The following is a 19,095-nucleotide window of genomic DNA, read 5'->3' as shown; positions in this document are numbered from 1 at the left end:
CCGATCCTGCCGTGGGGCGCCCGCAGCCCCCGGCCTTCGCCCCCCGCCCCGGCCCCGCTCCCCCGCCGAGCCCTGGCTGCGCCGGGGTGCCCGGCACCGCGGGCTGGCACGGCCGCTCTGTACATCCCCGCCCCGGCTAATAAACCCGCTGGGCTGCCCGTGGGGCTGTTCCTGAGTGGGTGGGGGGGGGACCGGGGGTGGAGGGTGCTGGGGGGCACAAGTGGCCCTCTCCGGGTCAGGGCTGGGCGTTCCACCGCCCCCTTCACTCCACCGTGGCCCCCCTGATTGTGTGCTTCCCACCGTGGCCCCCCTCCCGGGCTGTGCCCACTCGTGACCCTGCACGGGGCCCGTGGGAACACCCCCCACTTCCCATTCTCCCCCCCCCCAGCTGCCCCCTGGGGGGGGGCCCACCCCGGGCTGTCCCCCTGGGCTCCCCTCGGCCTGTCCCCGGGTCCCACTCGTGTCCGCGGGCTGTGCCCCGCCGTGACCCCGCACGCGGACCGTGGGAAAGCGAGCGTTCCCACGCCCCCCCCCACCCCGAGACATATTTCACGCAGAGATCGCGCGCAGCGCCAGGCAGGTCCCGAGCACTGCGCAATGCGCCTGCGCCGTTGAGGAGGGGGTGTGGCGCCAAAGGCGCAGGCGCAGTCGGCCGGAGCGGCCGGGGGAGAGGGAGGGGGCGATCAGACCCGCGCAGGCGCAGTGCGGCGGGACAAGGAGCAGGTTTGCGCAGACGTGTCAGAGACCCGGGCGCAGGCGCAGCGGGGCGCGGCGGCAGAGCGCAGGCGCGGGAGGGGCGCTGCGCGCAGGCGCAGCGCGTCGCGGGGCTCCATGTCGCGGCGGGCCCTGCGGCGGCTGCGGGGCGAGCAGCGGGGCCAGGAAGAGCCGGGTCTGGGCGAGCTGAGCCTGGACCCCGGCCCCGAGCGCGGCCGGGAGGGGTCGCCTCCGCCACCGGCTGTCGCCGCCGGGAGGGGTCGCCGCGGGCCGGTCCGCGCCGGTGTCAGCAACCGCTTCGAGCTGGTGAGGGGGTGACAGCGCCGGGGGGCGGGCTGGGGCCTGCGGGGTGGCCGTGCCCGGGGGTCTCGGGGAGGCAGCGACTGTGGGGGGGCGACTGGGGTGGCAGCGAGCGTGGGAGGGGGCGGTTATGGGGAGGGAGGGCGGCTGAAGGGTGACAGTGACTCGGGGGGCGGTGGCTGGGGGGAGCCTGGGGGGTGACAGAGGGGCCGGCTGGCAGCGACCGAGAGGGGTGACAGCGGCCCTGGGGGGCGGTGGCTGGGTGGGGTGACCGACGTGACAGTTTGTGGGAGGGAGTGGTTTGGGGTCAGTGAGTGGGATGGGACTGGGGGGCTTGGGGTGGTGGGTGACTGGGAGGGCCCGGGGGAGGCTCAGCTGGGGGTGGGAAAGGGGAGAGCTGGGGGGTGCAGGGAGGGCTGGAGGGGGCAGCAGCTGGGGTGAACTGGGAGGGAACTGGAGGGAGGCCTGGGAGGGGCTGGGTGGTCTGGATGTTGCCTGAGTATCAGGGTGGTCACACAGCGGGCGGAACGGATTTAGGAGCGTTCGTGCCATCTTCCCAGCCCCACAACATCCAGGTGCTGGAGGCTGGGGGTCAGGTGGGCCCTGGTGGCACTGATGGGGGTGGCAGAGCCTGGTCCTTCCTCTCTGGGCACCTTGGCCCGCCCCGGTGGTTCCCTCTCCTCGGAGACTGGGCTGTGTGAGTGTAGGCCAGGCTGGTTTCCGGACAGGGCTCTACTTTTTTCTCCCACCTGCGCCATGCTGTGGTCGTGGCGTCATGGCCCTGTGCACCGCTCCAGCACAGGGTGCGAGGATGTTGGGGCATCCCCTGGGTGACGCCCTTGACTTGAGGGATCATCCCTGTCCGTCTGCTGGAGGAGTCGGTCAGGCAGCTGAGCCCTGCACTGCCCCTGCGACATTTTTCTTTTCCGTTTGCAGTGGAACGGATCAGATCCCTGGGGAATTCTGTCCCCCAGGTGCGGGAGAGGGCAGAGCGCAGCCCCACGCCGCCTCTTCCTGCAGCTTGTCCATCCGTTTGCGTAGATCACTGCCGAGGAGTCAGAGGATGAGCCGCCATCTGGAGAGGAGCAAGGGGATGCCCGGCTCCGCAAGCGGGATGCGGTGGAAGGGAACAACAGAGGGGCTGTCACTGAAGAGACTGAAGGCGACGGGCACAGAGACGGGGAGGAGGCAGAGCGGCCAGACCAAACGGTAACCAAACCGCAGGTGTCTGATGATGGTGTGAGGCGCAGAGAGAAGGTTTCTTCTTTTCCTTTCTCCGTGCGCGCTGTGGAGCTTTCTGGTGACAGACAAGAGTGTGTAGGGCTGAGCGATTGGGGTGGGGTTTGGGTGCCGGGCGACGTGGCCAGAGGAGCAGAGGCCACAGTCGGCGCGGTGTCCAGCTGTGCTGGTGGCCCCGGCCAGCCCGGGGGCTCGGGGACGCTCAGGATGAGCGCTGCGGGCTGTGCTCGATCCGGCCCTGCACGAGTGCTGGCTCCGGTGGGCACCTGCTGCTCCCCTCGGAGCTTCCTGGGTAGAAACGTGGGGGTCTGTCGGCAGGCGTCTCCCTGCTGTCAGAGCAAAATCAGGGCCGCGCGTTCCCCTGGTTCTGAAGCGCGCTCGGGAGCTGCGGGGTCGTTCTGACACTGTTACTCGCTGTATTACCTGCATAGATCCGGGAAATGTGGTTTTTTAGCTCTGTATGCCCTGGGGAAGAGCCAGTGTGGACAGGAGCGTGCCTGTCGGGTTAGGGAATGCCACGCAGCATCGTGAGCTGGAGTAGCTGCATTGCTGGTGAGAGGAGCCTGTATCACGTGGTGCTTTTGGGCAGCTGTTGGTTTCTGTGGTGATTGGAGCAACTGATGAAGCTGTCGCGCTCACTAGAAAGACAGAAATAAAGTTTATTCTGGGGAATGAAGGAGGGCTGAAGTGTTTCTTCCACACTTGGCGTATCTGAAGAGTTTCTTGCCTGATCTTGGACATCAGCTGAGATTTAAGCCTTGCATTTGTAAATCTTTGCTGCTTTCCTCCATTTTTCTCCTTGTGTCTTAATTTCCACTCGTTGATAAGCTTGAAAGGATGAATACTGGTTTCATTTAAGGGCCCTCCTGGCGTGCTGATCCCTGGGAAACGCTGTTCTCCCCATGGAGCTTTCATCCCTGTGGTCCCTGGGCGTGCTCTGACTGCTGTTCCATTTCTCTTCACAGCCTGTGTTGAGTAACAAGCCACGGAAGAAAAAAAAGAAAAGGAAAATGAAGAAAGCTTCAGCCGGGGAGACGCTGGTATGTCTGCGTTTGCGCAGAGTTCGTGGCTGTGCTAATGTCTGCGCTAGGATTGACAAAATAGTGGCTGCAGAAAAGATTTTAAGGCAAAAATGCTTCGTTTTGTGTTGTGCTCATTTAAGATTAGGAAATGGCAACAGCAGCTTTTGACTGCTCCTTCAATTGGCTGGGGCTGGCGCAGCTCTGCTGCAGACACTTGGCGCTGAAATCCTCACAGCGACGGCTCCTTTCATCTCTGCTTCGAGGCTTTGCCCGGGAGAGGGTGCGGAGCGAGGGGTTTTGCATTTTCGTGCCGCTTCCCTCGCCCTACTTAGGAGCTCTCACGGCTGTGCTGAGCGTACAGAGCCCTCGCTGCCCGCCGTCGTTCGCGGTCCCTTCCCTGTGGTTTGACAACTCGGAGCTGAGTGCTGGCAGCAGCATCTGCCCGTGCTCTATCAGCAAACGTGGTGCCGGGTGCTCTTCCCGTGGGTCCTGCTCCGTCCCCTCGGTGATGAAGAGAGCAAGGGGATGGAGGTTCCCTCTGACTGAGCTCTGTGCCCTAAACAGATTACAGCCACTGCTCTCTTACATTCAGCAGAAATAAAGGTCAAGTGGGAGCTGGTTTTCTGCTGAGATTTGAGTCTTAATTATTTACCCAGGGGAGATCCTTTGCTAAACGTCCTGAGCCTCAGGGTGCTGAGCGCTGAACGGGCAAGCCGTGACTCCGGTGTAGGTGCCTGGCTGGCCACCGGGAATTCAGCGGGGCGAGCTCAGGAGCGGGTTACTAAGGCAGAGAACCCAACAAAGAGCCCGTTTCCTCTCCCAGTCCGAGAATAACGAGCAATAGGGTGACATCTGCCAGCTGTAGGCTCTAGGGAGCCTGCCTCGCCAGAACCAGGCAGTTTGATTTCCTAACTGGAGATAATACTGCCTTTGTTCAAGCACTTAAATGCAAAGCGCGTTATAAACTCTTCGTGTATCCTCTCCACGCGGAGTGGCTATATTTAGCTGGCAAAGGCAAGCTCGGGATGCTATTTGGGTGTCGTGAATGGAATTCCGTGTTCCACCCACGTACATCATGAGGAGGATGTGAAGCAGCCGCATAAGAAATGCGTCACTTGCTATTTGTGGGGGGAAAATCGAGGGAAAGCATGCCAGAAGTGTTACACAGCTGTTGAGTGTGCGCTACTGGATGTCTTCTCTGAGTTGATGGGGAAAGTGAGAGTTGCAGTACCTCAGAGCTGGGTTAAAATCCTGCGAGTATTTGGCATCTTACTCCAAGGGCCACAGCGGTAACCTAGTGTTTCCGTGGGAAGCAGGTAATAAAAGCTGATTATTTCAGTATTTATGATTGCAATCAGCACCCCAACGTTTCATGGTATTATAGGGATTGTAGTAGAAGTAGAGCAGCCGGCCCTTCTGGGGGCAGTTGGGCAGGGAAGGCAGGCTCTAGGTGGGATTCCTGAGGGAATAAAGAGCTGAGGGAAGAGCGGGGAGCCTCAGAGACAGTACACGCGCACCTGAGGTGGGCGATGGGCTAGCAGCAGGGCAAGCGGTGGGGACCGCGCCGGTACCGCGTGGAGATCGGGACGAGCGGAAGGAGCGGAGGCGGCTGTGTGACCCGCCTGCCGCGGTGGCTCGCGCTGTAGTAACGGCCATGTCTCTGCTGTGCCTGTCTTAAGGAAGACAACGACCTGGAAGACATCGACAGCCTGCTGGAGAACATCGAGGATACCAACGGGCTGTCGCAGCAAACCCAGAGCAGGATCATCGCTGACCACAGGCCTCTGCTCTACGTAGAGCACAGGTAGTCCTTGCTTCCTTCCTGGTTTTGGCCTTGGGCGTGACAGGCACGGGTTTTCCCCAAGGAAGGGAGTTGGGAGCCCCTCAGTGTCATCAGGACCTTGCTTGAAAGGGGTTGCGGTTGCGCACGTCCCCGTTTCTAACCGTTGCCCTTAGATCTGTGTTCGGTTTCGAGCGGTGACTGGTACTCTCTGCAGTCAAGCCTGGTCTGAGTGGGAGACAGGGCCAGATTAGCCTCCAGAGGTGCCTTCCAGCCTAAAACGCTCTGTGACCCTGCAGAGCTGCTGGGCGCCCTGCTGCGTAAAGCCTTGCGATCAAACTCGCCTGGCCGAGCGACTGGCTGCATTCGGACCGGGCACTGCGAGCAGCCGGCCCCGGTACAGCGTGTGCTGCCCTCCGAGGAGGGCTGAGCGGTGCCAGGAGCTCACTTCATCAGGAAGCCTGGTTAGGTTTGCCTAACCTTTCCCAGGTAAACGTTATTCGGAAACCGCTGAGAGCTGGGTAATCTCCGAGTGGGTGAGGGTGGGCACTGCTGGATCTGAGCCTTCCCGCTCCCTCTCCCCAAGCCTTGCTTACCAGGTGGTGGAGAGAGACCCCTCTCAATACACCCCCCTTCTCTGGGCCAAGCGTTAGATCAAGAAAACTGTAGGTGTTGTCATGCTTTGATACGCAATCTTTACAGTAAAAAAAATGTATTTTATTCTTCGCTAGCCTCTGCGCAGCGATTGCGGTGCCTGCCCCAAGCGCAGGCTGGCGCTGCTAGGCTCAGCAGCTGGTATCCCGCGTTTCCAGGCCGGCGTGCCCCGGCTGTGCGCTGCGGGCAGCCTCGCAGGCTGCGGCCCCGGCCGCCCTGGAGAGGGCAGCAGCACTACTGCCCAGCGGAGAGGAGGGAAGCGCCGTCTTGTTGACCAGGTGTTTCCGTGCCTCCCTTCCCACCGGTTTTGGTCTCGTTTCTGTGTTGTGTCAGACCAGTGGTGTGTGCCACACACAGTGGCAGTTCAGGGCTTGGCCAGAGGCAGTTCAGGGCACAGAGCGCTTGGCCTTGAGGGAACGGACTCAAGCGTGAGGGTTTTGGCTGTGTTTAACTGACGGTAGCTTTTCTTTCTTGTTTAAACCTTCTCAGGAACTTGAACCCAGAAAACGAGTTGAAGAGATACTTCGGGGCTCGCGCTGTTCTTGGTGACCAGAGGTTAGTCCGGAATTTAATGTCCTGAGTCAGCGTGTCCGGCCTTCCTGTGGTACAGCTTGCTGAGCCCCCGGTGCCACACCTGGGCACCCCGACGTGTTTGGGGTGTCTTACTTGTTTTGTAGTCACGTTTTGGGACAGGAGAATGTTTGTTTTTTTGTCATTTGTGTGAGGAAGGGAGTAAGACTTCTCCAGGCTTTTGCTAACATTTGCTTTTTCTTCTGCTGATTTCCCCTCTCGTTTACTGTCAAATCCCTTTCTAAAATGCTTTCACTCAAATCCGTAGATTATAGACTCTTAGATTTATTTATTTATTTATTTATCCAGCATTTTTCACTTGTTGCTGTTCCAAAGTCCCTGATAGGTTACAGAGCGGACCCTGAACACTTTCCAGGGGGTCTCAAGCTTTCGGGGGCCCAGGACCCTACGACTTCTTGGCTGTGGGGTCCCTATGCTGTGGGCAGTGTTATCCAGAAACCCATGCTTGCAGGAGCTGCTTGAAAAAATGTGCACGTAAGAAGGGTGTAAGCTCAGAGCAGTGACGGTGGCAGTGGAAGCTTTCTCTGAGAGTCTGGAAGAATTTGTAGTACTTGAAGAAGAAGCAGCAGTCCCTTACTGGGGACACATGACTTTCTTAGAGTAGCCTTGATTTCTGATTTCCTCCTGCCCCGCACCAGTAAATTGGTTGCGTTTGTGAGTACGGCTTAAATTAAATTGGTGGACGTGTGAAGGCACTGCTGGGAAGAGAGATGAGTCAGAGGGATATGGGGCGCTCCTAATTGGACCTGGGAAGCTCTTGGAAGCAAAGAGGCAGCTGAGAACTTGGCAGGAATAAAAACAGGAGGGAGAAGTTATTGAAGTGGAAATACTGGAGGCGCTGGCTGGCCCAGAGAGGAATGGCTCAACTAAGGCAGAGCCTGAGCGAAGGTTTGTTGTGTCTTGGAGGCAGACATGTGAAAGCTCTGGGCCAAAGCTCCGTGTGGCAGGGCTGCAGCTGGGGAAGAAGTTGGATCTCTTTTTTTTTTTTCTTTTTTTTTTTTTTTTTTTCTTTCTTTCTCCCCCCCTCCAAGTCATCCTTTTTCTGGCTGGTTTTAGCCCTCCTCAATCTGTTAGTACAGAGAAACCGTGAGCTGTTGTCTTTATTTCCTCAGGCCAAGGCAAAGGCAGCGCCAGTATGTCCGTGGCACGTGGCTGACGTCTCCAAAGAGCACCTGGCCGCGCTACAGCAAAACAGGTGAGGCTTTGGGTGCCACCTCCCGAAGCACCGCGCTGCCACTGGCCACCGGCACATGTCGGTCCTGTCCCCGTGTTGGCACGGGTGGCCGCTTCTGCCAGCCTGGCTTTCCTAAGAGCCTCCGCACACGAAAACTAGAACTGCTTTCGTCAGCTGCCAGGCCCAGGTTTTTCCCCCTTACTGGAGGTAGCAGGTGAAGTGCACTTCCTTTCTTCCAGCAGTCTTGCTGGATAATGGGAAATACCCCCAGGGAGAGCAAGCTGCCTGGGCTTCGGGTGGGTTTTGGGCTTTGGACTCATGGGAGGAGGAACAGGAGTGAAATTCTCGGTGTTTCTGAAAACACATCTGTGCGTAAGAAAGCAGAAGAGCTGCTCTTGCCGCTCATGCTCACCGGCAGGCAGCTCATGCTCACTGGCGGGCAGCGGCGGTCCCCACGTCCCCCGTGCTCCCTCCAGGTATCGCCATGCAGCTGGTGGACAGCAGGAGGGGCGTGCAGTACTTCACCTTCGAGCACCATCGCGAGTACCAGCAAGTGCAGTTCAAGTTCCTGAACGCCGTGGAGTCCATGAACCCACACAGCATTGCGGTACGTTGTGAAGCCGGGCTGCCCGTGCCGTTACCTCTGCGTCCCTGCTGCCCCTTGCCCTGGCAGGAGCCGGGCTGATGCGTCCTAGTTTTTGGGGTTGGTTTTGCCAGTCTCATTTTGAGCAGTAGAGCCCTGCGCTTCCTCTGCGTGAGGCGAGGCGGCGTTGCTCGCTGAGCTCTGCTTTCACCTTGTTCGTGAGATAAGTGACCGCCTTGGTGTAAACAAGGTCCGGTGGCTGGTGGCCGAGCCTCGGTGGCTCAGTAGCCATGTGGGAGAGGAGCCCAGAGCTGACCGTTTGGCTCAGAGCGTAGGGATAAAGCTCCCTTGTCTCAGCTCCTCAGCTGGGAAAGGGAAAATATGGTATAAACGGATCTTTAAATGGGAATCTAAACTAACAGCTGTTCTATTTATAACCCCTTGCACGGATGAAAAAATGTGTCTTTTCTTGGTATTTCAGCAAAACAGTCTTTGTGTTGGAAGCTCTTCATGCGTGTCCAGGCTCATTAAGCTGTATGGTAACATTTATCGTTTGGAGTGATAAGCAGCAGTAAAATTGCTCTGCACCCTGCTGAACCATCACTGGGGTATTTTTACTCTGAAAACCCTGGCCACATGAGCTCGGATGCATGCCCTGGAGAAGTTTTTTAAAGAGGCCATTGTCTGCTAAATTAAGTTTACTTCCTTCTGCTTTCCCACCCTCCGCTGGCGGCCTCTGCTCTCTCCAGCTCGTCAGTCCTGCCTGCTGACTGGACTGCGGGGTTTGCGTTAACGACGCGAGAGAATTTCTGTGCAGCAGTGGTCAGCCTGGGAGCCAGCGTCCTAAGGACAGCTCGGACGCGGTCTCACGCGGCTGTGCAGAGCAGGCTGGATTTCCCTGGTGCGTTTGGGTCTTCAGGCTCTGTCCCTGTTAAGTGGGTCTGGGTACGTGTGAAGATATTCCTGCAGCTTTCGTCTTTCAATTTTCTGTTCAGGGTAGAATCTAACAGACAGGGGCTCGCCTTTGCCAGAAGTACCTCAAACCCCCAACCAGTTTACCTGTAACGGCCACAGTTTCCCATAGCTGGAGCGCAGATCTGCCTTGCTGCTGTGGTTTTGGTGTGCAAAACATGATATTCTGGGGGGATCCTGCTCAGTGAGCGCTTTTTCTGCTCTTGCTAGTGGGTTACAAGGGTCTTGCTGGTGAAGCTGTAATTGCACGAAGAGCGCTTTTTCCCATCACAATGACCCGAGGTGCTCCATCTCTTCCAAAAAGAAGGACTAGAAAGGAACTTCAAGCAAGGAAGGGGTGAAACGTCAGCCAGGTGGCACTGAGGCGAAGGCGCTGGGCTGGGGCAGCCTGGAGCGTAAAGGCTTTGTACCCTAGGCAGTCACACTGGCCACCACCCTGCAGCTGTGCGACTTCTGGAGCTTGGAACCCGTGTATTTTTCAGTTTGGGGGGTGGGGAAATCCCAAAACTAAACTAAGATTTGAAGTAGCTTCAGTATTTTCATACTGAAACTGAGGTTTAGGTACTTGGGAAAAGCAGCCCATTTGTTACATAATTAGTGAATGCAGAGGTTTTTGAGGTGTGGTTGGGCTTCTACTCTGAAGCCTGGAAAAAATGTTTTTAATCCATTACCTTCAGGAGCTGGGCCCTGGAGTTGTAATAGATGCGTCAAAATGTCCTCTCCGTACCCAGCAGAAGCAAAAGCCTGATCAAATGCTCAGAATTGGTAAGGGATAGAGAACAAAACAAAAATGTAATCGTGCCTGCTGCCTGCATCTTGAATATCGTGTGCAGTGCTGGGCCCTCGCCTTCAAAAGGGTATGGTGGAGCTGGGAGAGATTCAGAGGAGGACAGCAAAGACGATCAAAGGCCTGGCACAGCCTCCGCGCTGGAAAAGCTGGGTCGACGGGGAGGGAGGTGCCTGAGGGAAGCTGCGATCGAGGGCTCAGATCCTGCATGGGGTGCGGAGAGATCTTCCCGTCCCTTCCAACACAGAGGTGGAGCTGGCAGGTTGGGATTAAAGGAAGTTCTTGGCGTTGTCTGCTTAAGCGGTGGCTTTCTGTGTCGCAGAGCCGGGGTGCGGGAAAAGTACCTGGGTCAGTATGTGAGCAAATTCACGGGAGGAGACACCGTTCGTGTAAAAGGCACCTTTGACAGTGGGGGTCCCCGAACCCCTAAGGGTGGGCAGCTCAGAGCGTGTTGGGAGCCGTCGTGTGTGCCCAGCTTCGCGCCCTCTTTCCCCGGTGTCTGCTTTTGGAGACAGAGTGAGCTGGACATCCAGCGTGACTGTTCTTGGGCTCTTTTAATCCCTAGTTTTGGCCTTTCACATGAGGTGCGTCCCCAGCCTCGCACTGCAGCCTGAGCATTGGCTTTCCGATGGTATGGAACAGGATTTCTCCACCTCCAGACCCCGGGGGCGAGAACAGCCCCTCTCCCTTAGGCGCGGTGTCAGGGCGTTTACAGAGCTTGCCTTGTGTGCAGAGCGCATGGGAAAGTCGTGGTTTGTGCCGTTTTGTAACCGAGCTCGTGCTCTTGTGCAGACTCTGCTTGAGGTGTACCCGTACCACGTGGACTCCCTGCTGCAGCTGAGTGACGTGTTCCGGATGCAGGAGAACCAGGAGATGGCCCGTGATCTCGTAGGTAAGAGCTGAGGTGAGGAGCAGATGTCCTGACGTAAATTAGCAACCAAAGGCTTTTGGTTCAGTTTGGGGTTTGCTGCTTCTCCGTTGAAACAAACCAGAAGGGTTGGTGTGGCTCTGCACCTGACGCTGGGCCGTGAGCACTCAGCCTGACGCGATCCTGCAGGCCGGCAGCTTTTGCTGGAGGCGTTTAAATGGAGCCAGACGTGCTTGTCCGGGGCAAAGCATGTCAGCGTTCCCCCTCAAAATGAATGGAAGGGTTGTGTGGACGTGGAGGGTCCCACCTGCAGGCTGCCCCTGGCAGGAGGAGGGTCTGATTTAGTAGCTACGAGGTACAGCAGTGCAAGGGACGCTCTGGGAAGCCTGTGCCCTCCGCAGGGAGCCTGCCCAGCCCTCCGGGCTAGCCCGCCTTGCCTTCCTCTGCCCAGCACCTTGCAGGTCGCCGTGTCGGGCTCTGCGCCTCGGGGCACCGCAGCTGCGTGGGGCAGGAGGTGGCCTGGAGGGTGGCTGCCCCTCAGACCCCTCTGCTGCCGTCTCGGCTGTCTGAGATGTGCCGTTCGGTAACAGGGGCACATGCTCTCCGGTGGGACAGGATCTTTGGCTTCCCTGTGTGAAGATAGGCGTAGTCCTTAGTCCCAGACCTCCTCCGGAAGAGTTACTTTCCACAACCAGAGCACAATCTAAGGCCCGCAGACAGGAGCAGGGCTTGCTTGCCTGGGCATCTGCTGCAGCCACGTAGTCTGAAGTAGCTTTGTGCCTCACTAGGGAGTGAACAAGCTTATTTCATGGGTGCCAGAGCTCTCCGTTATCAGTGCCTTCTGGGGCCAAATCGACTACCATTTTGTGAGCGGTGGGGCCACTGGAGCGGTGGTGGGGCCGCTGGGGTGGTGGCGTGCCCTGACAGTGTCCTTGCTCTCTGCAGAGTGGGCGCTGTACAGCCTGGAGTGCGTCTTCCACCCCGCCTTCAGTCTCACCAGCGGGACCTGCAGGCTGGACTACCGGCGGCCGGAGAACAGGTAGACGGCACGCCAGCCTGCCCCGCGGCTGCCGGAGAGCCCTCGCGGTCTGCCCTGGCCTATTTGGGACGTGGAGACCCAGATTCGCCACGTCTGCTGCCTCATCCGCGGTGGCGGGGGACCTTGAGTGTCCCTTTCTGTCGGAACAAGCTCTGCCGCTCGGCGGTCGGTGGCAGCACCCCTCAGCAAGGCGGCAGCGGGGCCCCCGGGATGGGTGCTGGGGTACCGGCGGCTCTTGCACTGAGCTTTCTTTGCAAAACATCCTCTTTCCCAAGGGATTTCTTACAGGAGCGTTAACTGTTCCTCCCCGTCACATCCTTCTCATGCACTTAGTACCCCTTAGCCCGAAACGGCTCTCATTTTTGTCACAAAAACGCTCGCTGCGTGTTTACGGCTGTGCTTAGTCACTTGTGTGCTGCCTGCCCAGCCTTCGTCCCCAGCACTCGCACGGCTCCCAGCTCTTTATGTAATGAGAGCTCTGCAGCTGCGGGAAAGGTGACTTTATTCTGGGAATTTTCCAGTCAGCTGACCCAAGTCATCCCTCCCAAACTGCTGTACCTGGAGGTGGCTCACATTTCCAGTACCCGCTTGCTGGCAGGCTCGGTGCCGGCTGGGACCTGAACGCTGCGATCTGTCACACCGGTTTGGGTGTTAGCCCTCCCCCCGTGGATGTCACGCGCGCTCTGTGTCGCCGTCCCCGCGTGGCTGGGTGGGCTGGGAGAAGGCAGGATGCGCGCTTTGGGGATTCACTTGTTTCTCTTGTCCTGAGTTGTCGGTCAGTCTGCGAGAGCCTGAGGCCGTGGGGCCCTGGGGAGAGGGGATGGAGGAGGCTGTGGGTTTGCTCTGCCTGTAATTGCACAAAGCAATTTAAAAATAAAAAAGAGAGATGGGATCAGGGAGGGTCTCTGGCACCCAGGACTGCACCAGGCCGTGTTCCCTAGACCCCCCTAGCTGCACAGCGGCACTGACGCTCGGGGGTGAGGAGCTGGGGCTGACCGTGTGACCCCTAGTCTTGAGTGGCACGAGGTGCTTCTCTCCAAATCTGGCTTGTAAACCCAGCTGCCGTTTCCCATGCAGGGCTTTCTTCCTGGCTCTCTTCAAGCACATGATGTTCCTGGAGAAGAGAGGCTGTCCCCGGACAGCCCTGGAGTTCTGCAAGCTGATTCTGAGGTGGGTGCCCCCACTTGGGGGAACACGCTGTGAGCAGCACACTGAACCAAGGCTGGGCGGGACAGAAACCCCGGAGGTGTGCTAGTGCTCCCAGCCTCAGGAGGGGCTCGTTCCCACTCCTCACAGACGCGATGTCACAGGCCAGCTTTGAGCCCGTGCTCTTACCTGTGGTGCTGCTTAGGAGAGAGAGAGGAGTGGTTGTCGAGAAGGAAGTTTAAACAGAAGAGACCTGGTGTCTCCGCAGAGCAGATGTGTCACGGTGGCTTCAGCCTGCCCGCTTTGTGGCTGTTGACCCTCCTCCCGGGTGGTGCCGGGTGCCCCTCTGCAGGGACACGGGCCAGACAGGGTGTTGCACCGTCATCCTGGCTGCGGAGGAACGATGGTGTTCCTGTTCTCTGCGCTTGCTGAGTCACGGCAGCTCTCTGGATGCCTGTGGGAAAGTCTTGTTTGACTTAAAAATGAGGACAGCTACTGCAGCTTTTGTGACACTGATTTTGTTTCCTCCCCTTGTGCTCACCCCCCTCTGAAGCCTTGACCCTGAGAACGACCCGCTGTGCATGCTGCTGCTGATTGACTTCCTGTCCCTCCGAGCCAGAGAGTACACCTTCCTGACCCGCCTGTTCCAGGAGTGGGAGGTGAGTGGGGCGAGAGAGGGGGCAGAGAGGGGAGAGCTGCTTCCCGGGGCTCTCCCCACCCGGGCTGGGCTGGCGGGGGCGGCTGGGCCACGAGCGTGAGGATTTCCGAGCCAGCTTGGTGCTTTGAGGGCTGTCTGATGGCCGGGCTGGCATCCCGGAATCATCAGAATGACCCGGAAAGGCTCGGGTGTTTGTTCTTGTAATCCTACTGCCCTGCAAACAACTGTACAACCTCAAAATCGCTTGCTCAGTTGTGGGGGAACCGAGCCAGCAGCTGGAAAGTAACTTAATCTAGCAGGCAAGAGACCCCGCTCTGCGTGCAGCCCAGCCACGTCAAGATTGTTCTGCAGAGCATCGTTTCTCCGTATATTTGTCTCTCCGATCCTGCAGAGTCACCGGAATTTGTCCCAGCTGCCCAATTTTGCCTTCTCGGTGCCGCTGGCCTATTTCTTCCTGAGCCAGCAGGAGGAGCGGTCGGAGCTGGAGCTAAGCCAGGCCCGGGAGAGAGCTGCCCGGCTCATCCAGCTGGCGTTGATCATGTTCCCAAGCGGTAAGTCCGTCCCCACCGGTAAGTCTGTCCCTGCAGGCTTCGTCGCTGTCTTGGTCTGCGAGAGCTGAGGCTGGATTCCAGGCAGTCGGATGCAGAGGCAGCACTTCGCCTGTGGGTTGCAAATGGCCTTGGCCTCTGTCCGTGGGGAGATGGGAGCCCTGACTCAGAGGTGACGCGGCCGGGGCAGAGCAGCAGTGGCAGGTACCGCTGTGGCATTCAGCCCTCCCACCCCGCGCCGCGGCAGGGCCGGCGAGAGAACAGTGGAGCCGGCCGGGGCCCCCGCCGCCATGAGCCCTCCGTGTGTCGGGAGGAGATCGGCCCCTGCTGCGCTCCCTCCTCGGAGCAGCTGATGCCCCTTCATTAGAGACGGTCACGGGCGTGCGAGCAGGGGGAGGGTGAGAAGCAGAGTCTTGGAGCAGGAAAGCGTTCCCCCCCAGGGCTGGCCAGGCCAGAGACAGCCAGTCTCCCTTGGCTTTCCCTCCGAGGCACCGCTCCGCTTTGGATGTGCTCTCCATGGGCGCCCATCGCTCCTGCTTTCATCTGGTTGGTGCTGCTGTCTATGAAAGGAGATATACAGCCTCTCTGGGCCCGGGGGAGGGTGTGTCTTTACAGGCAGGAATAACCAGCTCTCAAACAGAGGTTTACTTTGTCTTGGCTGAAACCGTCTTTTCTGCTGCTTGTCATGGTGGCTGAAATAAAACCGTTGTTCAAGTTCAAACCCAGCAGCACTAAGTGCGGAAAATAGCACCTTATTTCACTGGGGGGAAAAAAAAACAAAACAAACCACGTTTGTTGTCCTTTCGTTTACTCTGGATCTGTTTCCGTCATCCCACACAGAAATCAAAACGCGGCGTAACCCCCAGCCGCGTCCTCGCGCCCTCCTCGCGTGGGTCCTGCTGGGGTGAGCGGCCGCTCCGTGCTGCTCCTCACCTGGCTGTTGAGCTCTCTGATTTTTTTTTTTTTTTTTTTTTTTCCCTCTTTTTTCTCCTGCAGTTCTTATGCCGTTGTTGGATCACTGCAGTGTGCAGCCCGATGCCAGGGTCGCGTCCCATTCCTTTTTTGGACTGAATGCTCAGATAAGGTAAGCCCTGGAGATGTTCTCAGTAAAGAGACGGGATCGATTCTGCCGGTAGCGGGGCTTTTGCTTGCTCAGGCTGCTAATGGAGTTACAAAGCTGCAGAGGGGAGTATTTGGTTTTCCTGAGTAGGCTGTGAGATGCTTTGATAATGGGTTCCCATAATGGCCAGCAGATAACGCCAACAGACGCGCCTCACCTTCGTGCGGACGGGTCAGGAGTTCACACCGAAGCTTGTCGGTACGCGTAGTGAGAGAGAGCGGCGTGTGCGTGCTCTCGGGGCAGGCTGTCTCCTGCCAGTCTGGATTTCCCGGACACATGCTTTTCCTAAACAAACGAATCGTCTCCCCCTCGGGTCAGAGCAGCGTTAACTTTGATCTCGTGGCTGTGCTTATCCCCGAAGTAGACAGAGGTGGAAAAACTGGTGGAGGTAGATGGAAATGGCAAAGCAGGGAGCCTGCGATTCCTCTCTTTTCTGTTCTCATGCCGAAGCACGGCGCAGAGAGGAGCCCTTGGCAGCCCGCGCGGGGACCTGCAGGCGGGAAGGAGGAGAGTGCCCTGAGTAACAACTGTCTCCCGTAGCCAGCCCCCCGCCTTGAACCAGCTGACGTCCCTCTACGTGGGCAGGACGCACTCCCTGTGGAAGGACCCTGCCGTCATGGCGTGGCTGGAGACCAACGTCCACGAGGTGCTGCGCATGGTGGACGCCCGGGACCCGCTGGTGGAGGAGTCCGAGCACAAGTGAGCGCGAGAGGCTCTCGTACGGGGACGGAGCGGGCCCGGGGGCTCTGCGGACGAGAGAGGAGCTCTGTCCCGGGCAGCAGCGGCGCTGGGGCTCGCTCAGGGCCCCACAACTGTTGGTCTAGTGGTGACGCCAAGGGTTACGCTGTGGGGCCAGGAAGGTGCAGGCTCTTCTTCCCAGCTTGGCACAGATGTGAATTGAGAGCTGTACCACTCGCTCGCTGGGGAGCGTGTGCTGTGCTGGCTTCCCCCAGCCTCAGCCGTCGCGTCTGCCCTGGAAATCGCCCCGAGAGGGCAGAGGGGTTGCTTCTGGCTGGGAGGGGAAGGGATGGCTGGGAGAGTGCTTTGAAACACCTTCCAGCTCGGAGAAACAGGAGGGAGAGGCGCTGGGTCTTGTCCTAAACCGAAGCCGGTGTGCTCTGCTGACCTGCAGAGCAACGGGGCCGGTGGGAGAGGTGTGCGCAGTGTCCCTGAGCTGCTCTGCTCCATCTTCTGAGGTCAGCAGCTGCCGAGTGGCTCTGGCTTCGCCGCGGGCCAGCTCTGTCCAACACGGCGCGTCCCCCCGGAGCCGGGGATAGGGCTGACGGTGCGCCTGGAGAAGCAGAAATGGAAAGCTGGCAGTGCTGAGGCGTGCGCGGTGCAATCCTCTGTCCCCCTCCCCGCTCTAGGAGGAAGATGCGGTACCAGAGCGCACCCAGGAATATCTACCGGCACATCATCCTCTCGGAGATGAAGGAGGCCATGGCAGCCCTGCCTCTGGTGAGGGGCCCTGGCGGGGCACGGGCGGCGCCCCTGCGTGATGGCGCTTGCGTCCCTGCTGCGCGTGCGGGCGCTGGGCGCGTCTCAAACCCCAGCCCGACCTCCGAGCGTCCTCCCTGTACGCACGGCTTCCTGGGGCGGCGCGCGGGGGGCAGGCTGGGCTGCAGCTGGTGTCTGGCTGCTCTGGCCCGCTCCCTGCCTCAGTGTTTGCTGCCGCTGGCGACGCGGCCTTCACCGCTTCTTTCTTCTTCCCCCACGTAGGAGGTGACCTCGCAGCCCGTGATGGGCTTTGACCCCTTGCCTCCTCTGGACTCCATCGTTTCCTACACCAGACCAGAAAGGTACTTCCCTCCACCCCTCGTTTCCGCGCTGGCGCAGCCGGCCTGTTCCCGGCGCGCCCGCAGCCCTGGGTGCACGTGGGCGCTGGGAGCTGCCGTCCCCCCTCCATCTCGGGAGGAGTGCAGCGGTGCTCGCCGGCGGCAGAGCGTACAGGCAGGACCAGTCCTGCCGCTTTCCCGTGGTGGTCACCGTGGCGGCTGTTGGCAGCCGTTAAGGCAAAGGCCGCTGAAAAACTCGGGCTGTTTCTTACCCGAGGTGGTTTGGGGTAGCGACGGGTTTACACGCAGCCAGCCCGCCGTGCACACGGACCGCTGGGGTGAAGCCCGTTCGTGTGTGCTGCCCTGACCCAGCTCGAAGCAAACCTGGCAGTGCTTTTAGCGACTGCTTTGCTCAGAGACTGGCCAGCCTGAGCTAAAACATCCCTGAGAATCCCCGGTTCCCTGCTTCGGGGCCGGCTCGGGAGGAGCCGTGCGCTGCGCTGGGCGGCGTGGTTCTCTCCGGTCTCGGCGCTGCCTCAGCCCCAGCGAGAGGTGAAGTGCCAAGCTGCCCCCTTATCCGCGGTGTGACTTCTGTCTTTCAGAACGAATCCTCCATCCAACGAAAGCACTTTATCTCTCTTCTTCCGCTCGCTGTTGCCAAATTTTAACTTGCAGGTAGGTGCAGTCAGCCGAGGGCAGAGGGGAGCACGCGTTCGCTGTCGGGACGCGGACGTTTCCACTGCTCAGTGTTTCTGCAAAGGGAGCGGCTCTTGGCACAGGCACTGTGTAAACGTCAGGTTGCGGAGCAGCCTGCTTTTTGGCAAGCGGCGGCGTCTCTCTGCCTGCCGGCTGCGGCCGGGCGCGCGGCTCCAGCTCCGCTCTCTTGCAGGGGGACGGCAGGCACGACGGCGATGAAGAGGCCGGAGGAGGGCAGGACCTGAACCAGGGGGTGAACAGGCTGATGGCGGCCATGCGCGACATGCTGGCCAACATCCAGTTTCAGGAACCGCCCCGAGAAGACAATCCCGAAGGCGACGAGGACTGGGACTGAGCCCACCGCGCGCCTCACCCCCTCGCTGTCCCCAGCCCTCTGTAATCCCCCCCCTTGATTTGTGTCCAATAAAGTCACACGAACCCCAGGCGCCCACTCTCGCTGCGGGGAGCGCGCTCCGACCCGGGGACGGGTGGGGCTGCTGCCGGCACTGGCACCGTGCGGCGGCTCTCGGCAGGGGATGAGGGCTGTCCCAACGTGGCCGGGCTAATCTACAGCAGCTGTCCCTTGTCCCCAAGTCAGCTTAGTCCCCTTCTGTCCTCCTCCGAGCACAGTTGCTGTCCCCTTCCCCTTGCCCCCTCTTCTCATCTTGTGTTTAATAATTGTAGGATTGATTTTTTGCCCTCTACCGTGCCGCGTCCCTCCCCGGGATTGCTGCACCTTCCCCCTTTTGTTTGATTTTCCACCCCGTTGTTTCCGGAAGCGATGCGGAATGACATCGGTCCGCGCTCGCACCCGCCTTTTTTTGCTGTGTAACGGTGAACGCGTGGATTTAATGCTGAGCCAGGCTGAGCTGCTCGGAATAAATCCTCCCCCACCACTCCTGCAGCGCCGGCTGCGTCCCCTCTCCGGGGAATTGCGGGGATGGGGCCGGGGCGGGATGGCCTGAGCCCTGGGGTCTGCATTAAAATGCAGACCCCAGGGCTCAGGCCATCCCGCCCCGGCCCCATCCCCACCGGCGCATCCCCATCCGACACGGGAACGCTGTCCCTTGGTTTTGCAGACTCGGCGTTTTCTAGCTCTCCTTTCAAAGCTTCTCTTGATCAAGCTGAAAAAAATTCACAGCACGTACCGCCGCTTTCTTTTTGCCAAGCAGCAGCCAGGAAAGGGGAGGGGAACCCGGCGGCGTGTTGACCCGCATCCCTCCGGCTCGCATTTTTTTTTTTTTTTGTCCCTGAGCGGCCTTTTTTTGCCGCTCCTTGCCCGCTGTCGGGGCTTCGGCTGCGCCGGCCGGGGTGAAGCCGGGCACCGCGGCCGCATGGAACCCCGTTGCGTGCCGCAGCTGCGGGGTGCTGTGCGCCGCTGGGGAAGGGCTCCGGCTCCCCGCCGCCATGGTGCGGAAGCAGTTGGTGG

The 19,095-nt window shown here is 59.4% G+C and overlaps 1 protein-coding gene across 1 annotated transcript; it reads left to right on the top strand.

Annotated features, from left to right (window-relative positions):
• Nucleotides 1-795: 795 nt before the first annotated feature.
• On the top strand, nucleotides 796-18,109 carry TCF25 (TCF25 ribosome quality control complex subunit). The gene is made up of 18 exons (XM_086757925.1): nucleotides 796-1,020; nucleotides 2,056-2,223; nucleotides 3,219-3,293; nucleotides 4,955-5,079; nucleotides 6,199-6,264; nucleotides 7,413-7,495; nucleotides 7,951-8,081; nucleotides 10,609-10,708; nucleotides 11,630-11,723; nucleotides 12,801-12,893; nucleotides 13,423-13,528; nucleotides 13,919-14,078; nucleotides 15,072-15,159; nucleotides 15,736-15,894; nucleotides 16,563-16,653; nucleotides 16,915-16,994; nucleotides 17,573-17,645; nucleotides 17,860-18,109. The coding sequence occupies exons 1-18, from the start codon at nucleotides 832-834 to the stop codon at nucleotides 18,019-18,021; spliced, it is 2,043 nt and encodes a 680-aa protein (XP_086614051.1). The 5' UTR covers nucleotides 796-831; the 3' UTR covers nucleotides 18,022-18,109.
• Nucleotides 18,110-19,095: the final 986 nt, after the last annotated feature.

The sequence above is a fragment of the Chlamydotis macqueenii genome, chromosome 13 (genome assembly GCF_036417535.1).
Source record: "Chlamydotis macqueenii isolate bChlMac1 chromosome 13, bChlMac1.mat, whole genome shotgun sequence".
In the NCBI taxonomy this organism is placed as follows: domain Eukaryota; kingdom Metazoa; phylum Chordata; class Aves; order Otidiformes; family Otididae; genus Chlamydotis; species Chlamydotis macqueenii.
The sequence above is the reverse complement of the archived record's forward strand: the minus strand, read 5'-3'. Positions and strand labels throughout refer to the sequence as shown.